The sequence below is a fragment of the Camelus dromedarius genome, chromosome 12 (assembly GCF_036321535.1).
Source record: "Camelus dromedarius isolate mCamDro1 chromosome 12, mCamDro1.pat, whole genome shotgun sequence".
In the NCBI taxonomy this organism is placed as follows: Eukaryota; Metazoa; Chordata; class Mammalia; order Artiodactyla; family Camelidae; genus Camelus; species Camelus dromedarius.
The window spans coordinates 45318290-45324702 of record NC_087447.1 but is presented as its reverse complement, the minus strand read 5'-3'; the positions used below and the strand labels follow the sequence as shown (position 1 = coordinate 45324702).

Sequence of the window (6413 nt, the reverse complement as noted above, 5' to 3'; positions counted from 1 at the left end):
AATTGCTCACTGCATAGTGAAAGTCTCTCTTTTCAGGGATTTTCTCTTTAAGTCTCAACTGTGTCCCCTCTGCTGTGAATGTTGTAATTACATTGTCGGTAGCCACGGTGATGTGCTGATGAATGGATTCCTGTTTTTTAGAAGCAGAGAAACATCTGTTGGTCCCTCAACATGGACAATTTCTTTCATTTCCAGGAGAAACTCAGTAGAACTTCCTTTCCAGCAGGAATTCTCCCAGCCCTGCCATGTCTCTCTATAAAAGTCCCATTTCCCCCATACCCTTCTCCCTGTCCTCCTTGTTCTGAACTCAGTAAAAACAAGACTCAACCCCCACCTTTAGGTACAATTAATTTGGACAAAGGGTAAGCACTCAACTCGCTCATTCACTTACTCAGTTTTTCGTATAGAGCGGTGCCAGCCATGTGTTAGACACTGCACTGGGCTCCAGGGTCAAGTTTGTACAAAATAGGAATTAAAAATCATAACCTAAAAAACACATCTAGGACTATATATAAAAATAATATATATTATATATACTATGTATTAGATAAACACATGTATGAATATGTAAGCATAAATATTTGTTTAAGCATACATTTATGCTTATAATACTTATACTTTTTATGTATATATAAAGAATATATAGTATATAAAGAATACATATAAGTAGTATATTATATGAAAAGTATATACAAGTAAATACACATATATGTTAATGTTTACATATTTTGCATATATATATTTATATATAACATTAGATACAATATATAATTATAAATATGCTTATATATAAAATATAAAGGATGTATGTGTATATTTACGCTTTAATCTTGCAGCCGCAAAGCTGCTGTGTGAGTACAGAAGGGTTTGCCTCATTCTACACAAGACGCCAAGAGATATTTGTCAGAGGAAATGATACTTAAGTTGTCTTAAAGGATCAGTATTGTTCACTGGTCAAAAAAGCAAAGTAGTTTCTGCTAGGAAAGCAAAATATAAAGCAATAGAAAGAATAGAAAAAAGAAAAGTATATATGAGGCATTGTAGAAAAAACAGTATCGGTTTTTTGACTATGGTAGAAAAAAATGAATTTGGAAAGATGTCAACGCTGAATAGCTGAGTAAAGACAGGGTATTACCTTGTATTAGGACTGCCCACTTTGGAAGTAGGTGGACATGGGTTCAAATCCCATCCTTGACATCAGCTCACTGATAAACTCATGTTGTGAATTAATGTAAGACGTGGGATTAGCTCACAGACTGAGGATTTGCTCTCTGAAGTCAGACTTTGGGAGAGCTATTTACCTTTTCTGTGGTTTCCTCCTCTGTGAACTAGGATAAAATGCCTCGTGGTCATGAGAAGTAGTCACATTATGTAACGTGTTACACAGTGTCTGCGTCGTGCCGGAATGCAATAAATTGGAGGTCTCAGCAGAGCTCTTCTGACCAGTTTAAACTGTATCCTGGTGAAAGGGGAGCTATTGAAAGACTGCAAACAGAGCAGTTACCATTTTAGGGATAAACCCCATGACTCAAGTGGAAAATAGATCTAGGACATGGGGTGTCAGGCTGTGCAAGTTAAGTGTCGGAGAGGTCAGTTATGCAGGAAAAACTTAGGAATGATGACAGCACAAAAGTGGAAACAAAGGAATAGGGATATTTAGGAAGTAGAACATACTTATTAAGTCAGTTAAAAAATGAGGTGTGGGAAGAGGGAGAGGGTCAATTAAAGCATGAGATCCAAAATGTTGTCTTGGAAAGTGATTAAATACATTGTAAAGAATCAGGTGTGGAGAGAGTAGGTGATGGATCAATGTTAGATGTGTTGGGTTTAGTTGGCGTCAATTGGGAGACATCTAATAAGAAGGCAGATATTCAGGTCTGCTACACAGCTGAGTTGTCGGGACTAGGGATAAACTTCTATGGGTTATCAGTCTACTAGTACTACTACTATTAATAATAACAGTAAAAAATAATAAAAAGAGAAAACAATAAATGAGAAGGTGTCTAAGGTCAGGAGTAAGTAATATGAACATCTGAGTAACGGATGGAAGGAACTGAATATGTACTGCCCTGAAAAATAAAGGGAATCAGCAGGGGCCGGCGTCAAGAATTCCAAAAGAGAGCTTTAAAAAGGAAGACGTGGCCAGAAGACACAAGTTTGCAAAGGAATCAGGTATGATTGAGTCTCCATTGAATTTCAGCCTTAGAGGTCATTGGTGAATTTGAAGAGCATTGCTCTAGCCAAGAGGGTTAAAAAAAACCAACAAAACAAAACAAAAACAGTCATTTGGTGGTAGGTGAGTAGTGAACTGAGGAATAAGGACGCGGAGAGGAAAAGTGTGATGGGTTCTTTCACCTCCTTGTCAGAGTGATGAGGGGCTGGCCCTGGTCTTCATTCCTAAACATTTTCCTTCTTGCCACCTCCCCCCACAGTTCTTCTCAGGGCATGACAGCATGCTTATCACTGCTATGCCTCCTTGTCCAGCCATATAGCCTGACTCATATTAAAAAAAATTATTGAAGTGTAGCTGATTTACAATGTTAATTTCAGGTATACAGGAAAATGATTCAGTTATACATATATATGTATTTTTTTCTTTTCAGATTCTTTTCCATTATATGTTATCACCAGGAATTGAATATAGTTTCTTTTGCTCTATACAGTCTGTCATTGTTTGTCTATTTTATATATAGTGACGTTTGTCTGTTAGTATCCAACCCCTAATTTATCCTTCCCCCTCCACCCCTTTCCCTTTCGATAACCATAGTTTCCTATGTCCGTGAGTCTGTTGTTGGATTGTAAATAGAATTTACATCATTTTTTAAGATTACCTTTATTCATTCTAGCCTATCCTAACTTTAACCTGGTTCAGTTCAAATCTCTGTATAGTCATTTTCTGATTTCAAACAGGTAAACACAGTGATTAAAAACACACTTAAGCACTGACTAGTTCCACTTTGAATTTCTGAACCTCAGTTGGGCCACCATCACTCCCTGGAAACCTACTACATTGTTCTTGTCCACTTGTTCTCTGGCTCACGAACACACTTTTTTCCCTCCTAAGAACTGCTTTATTGATAATGCTTGGCTGCCCACTCAGGTGGTCCTGTGGAAAACGGCTGGGACCTGTCACTGTTCTGACCCAAAAGCAGCCACGGCCACAGCAGAGGGAAACAGAAATACTGACATGGTCATGGTCTTTCTGGGGGTGGGGGCAGGGATGGTTTTATTCCCCATTACCTTGCTGAAACTGCTCTTCTCAAGATCAGCTGTAACTTCCATGTTGCTAAATCCTTTGGTCACTTCCAGGTCTTATTACTTTGTCCCTTTAGCAACATTACATATCATTGATTTATCCCTCTTGAAACTGATACAAGACCACAGTCTCCTGGTTTTCCTCTAACTGGCATTTTTCCCCCTCTGTCTCTTTTAGTGGAGCCTTCTCTTTTCCAACTCTATAATTCAGATGTTCCCAAAGCTCAATTCTAGAAACTTCCCTCTACCCTCACTTTTTAAGTTTCCTCATCCAGCCTATATACTATTATTACTCAAACATATATCTCATCTTCAACTTATTTCTGAAGTCCACATTTCTACTCCTGAGTTAGTGAAAACAACTGAATGAAAGCCCTGTTAGGGGAAGTTAGTATAAATTAAAATTTTGAAAAAACTGGGTAACACTAGATCCAGATGCTCAACCTGGTGTTAGATATGTGAGTCTGCAAATCAAAAAGAAGAGAATTATACAGTTATGTATTTTATATTTATCAACATAAAGTTAGTAAATACATTCATGAGAGTGATGATGTTCTCTAAGGAGGAAAAATAAAGTATGGACAGAAAACTGCCAAGAAAAAGAATGGTTGTATTTAAGGGTTGAGTAAGAAAGAGAAGTCTCAAAGGAGACAGAGAAGGAATAGAAATCGAGAGAAAACCTAGTGAGCCTGGTACTTTAAAGAAAGTTTCCATCAGGTAGGAGGACGGTGGAGTTGACAGTAGTAAAGTAGATACCAAAGATGACAATGAGCATGATTCTGATAATGACGGTGTGAATATTCTTGAAGCCAAAGAATTAATAACCAGAACAATCATTTATTTTCAGCTCAGCCCCAGAAGAACGTCAGCCCAGCATCCCCCCAGGATGCACTTGTCCAACATCACTCAGTTTAGCCCTGTGCTCTACCTCACTGGCTTTCCAGGGTTGGAAACCATTGAGCAATGGATTTTCATCTTCTTCTTCCTCATGTACCTCGTGGCCATCTCTGGCAACTGCTTCATCCTGATAATTATTAAGACCAGCCCTCGTCTGCACACACCCATGTACTGTCTGCTCTCCTTTCTGGCCTTCACTGACCTGGGCCTGTCAGTGTCCACCTTGCCCACCACTATGGGAATCTTTTGGTTCAACTCACGTGATATCTACTTTGGAGCCTGCCAAATCCAGATGTTGTGCATCCACTCATTTTCCTTCATGGAGTCCTCAGTACTCCTTGTCATGTCCTTTGACCGCTTTGTGGCCATCTGCCACCCCCTGAGGTACTCGGTCATTATCACCGGCCAGCGAGTGGTCAGGGCAGGCCTGGTTGTCATCCTTCGGGGACCTGTAGCCACTGTTCCCATTGTTCTCCTCCTGAGGACTTTTCCTTACTGTGGGTCTCGAGTCCTCTCCCATTCTTTCTGCCTGCACCAGGAGGTCATACACTTGGCCTGCACAGACACCACCTTCAACAACCTGTATGGGCTGAGCCTGGTGGTGTTCACTGTGATGCTGGACCTGGCGCTCATTGCACTGTCCTATGGGGTCATCCTGCACACAGTGGCAAGACTGGCCTCCAGGGAGGAGCGGCTCCGAGCCTTCCAAACATGTACCTCACACCTCTGTGCTGTGCTGGTGTTCTTTGTGCCCATGGTGGGGCTGTCCCTGGTTCATCGCTTTGGGAAGCATGCTCCACCTGCTGTCCACCTTCTTATGGCCAATGTCTACCTCTTTGTGCCTCCCATGCTTAATCCAATCATATACAGTATTAAGACCAAGGAGATCCGTCATGCCATCAGCAATCTCCTGGGTCTTAGAAAGGCTGGTGCTGAATCCTGGAGCTAAAAATTTCACTGGTGCCCAGAAGAAGGTCCCAAATCAGGCCAAAGATTTACTACATTTTGTACCTATTATCACACCCTATTTTTCCCAAGTTTTTTTTTTTTTTTTTCACCGCCCTAAATAAAATATGGATGAATTTCTTTCTTGAGTTTGGGTTATGAATGCTAACCTTTTCTTGCTTAAATTACAATGCTTTCTCCTATATATGAGACCTAGATATTTTGGTAGCATCAAAAACTGCCCAGAGGAAGAGTCTCATCAATGTGCATAAACTAAAACTAAAATGAAACTATGCAAAAATTTTAAAGGAGAAATAAGTAAAAAGCACCTAGAGCAGAACCTAGCAGAGAATAGATCAATGTTTGTTGTTCAAAATTCACCTCAGGAAATGTACCTCTTCCCTCCATGGCTCCTTGGGACTGCCTCCCTCTTCCCTGCCTGGTAAAGTCCTTCTCTTAGGTTTCTATCCTAAGTAAACTATATCCTTTAGACTCTTGTGTCACATTTGAAGAACCAGAACTTCTTCACTCTTCTCTCATGACTGATTCAGGTAGAACTCCTCCACATCCTTCTCATCTTGTGCTCTCTTCAGGCTCTGTTCATCTAGTAGACACTCTTGACCCCACTCCTGACACTTCTCACCTCTCATTTTCCTTTCCTGTGGATTTGCTGAAGATAAATGAAGTCAGTGTTTGCTTCTAGGCACCCTAGTTGTGAGATCTTGCACAATGACCTGCAATGTGACAAAGCTTCAATGAAAGGACCTACCACAAACATGTCTAAGTCACGATCCCATTGTGCAGGAGGCTGTGAACCTGAAATTGGCAGAGAAGCTTGCCCCTGCCGTTAACTATGTGAAATTCGTCTTGGAGTCTCAGAGACATTTTCATGACAGACTCTCTCTCCCAAACCAGAGCAGATGCTCCATCTGTCTGCTCCCTCAGAATCCTGCATTTCCTGTTGTAACATTTATCACATAGTAATGGAGTCTTCTGTGTTTTAGATCTTTTTTCTTTGTTGTTTACTTTTTTGTCTCTCAGAATACATGACTAAGTTTATCTCCTTGTAGGAGTTATGAATGTGTAGCTCACCAGTAAATCTCCAAAATACAATTACTGCCCTGTAACAGATATTCAATGAATAAATTCTGTGTTTCCTTTTCTTTCTGGAATGTTGAATCTAATGAGACAGCAGCTTTTAGTAAAGAATACCTGTTAAATCCTTGTATCTCCTGTGAATCCCTTTTTACTCTCTCAGGCAGTTTGGCCTTCTCGTATCTATATCCTGCAAAAGACGGATGAATTTCTCAGGAGCA

General features: G+C 40.3%; 1 protein-coding gene across 1 annotated transcript; it reads left to right on the top strand.

The window, feature by feature from the left end:
- Positions 1–4124: 4124 nt before the first annotated feature.
- Positions 4125–5101, top strand: LOC105098013 (olfactory receptor 51M1). The gene has a single exon (XM_010990638.2). The coding sequence runs from the start codon at positions 4142–4144 to the stop codon at positions 5099–5101; it is 960 nt and encodes a 319-aa protein (XP_010988940.2). The 5' UTR covers positions 4125–4141.
- The last annotated feature ends 1312 nt before the right edge of the window (positions 5102–6413 follow it).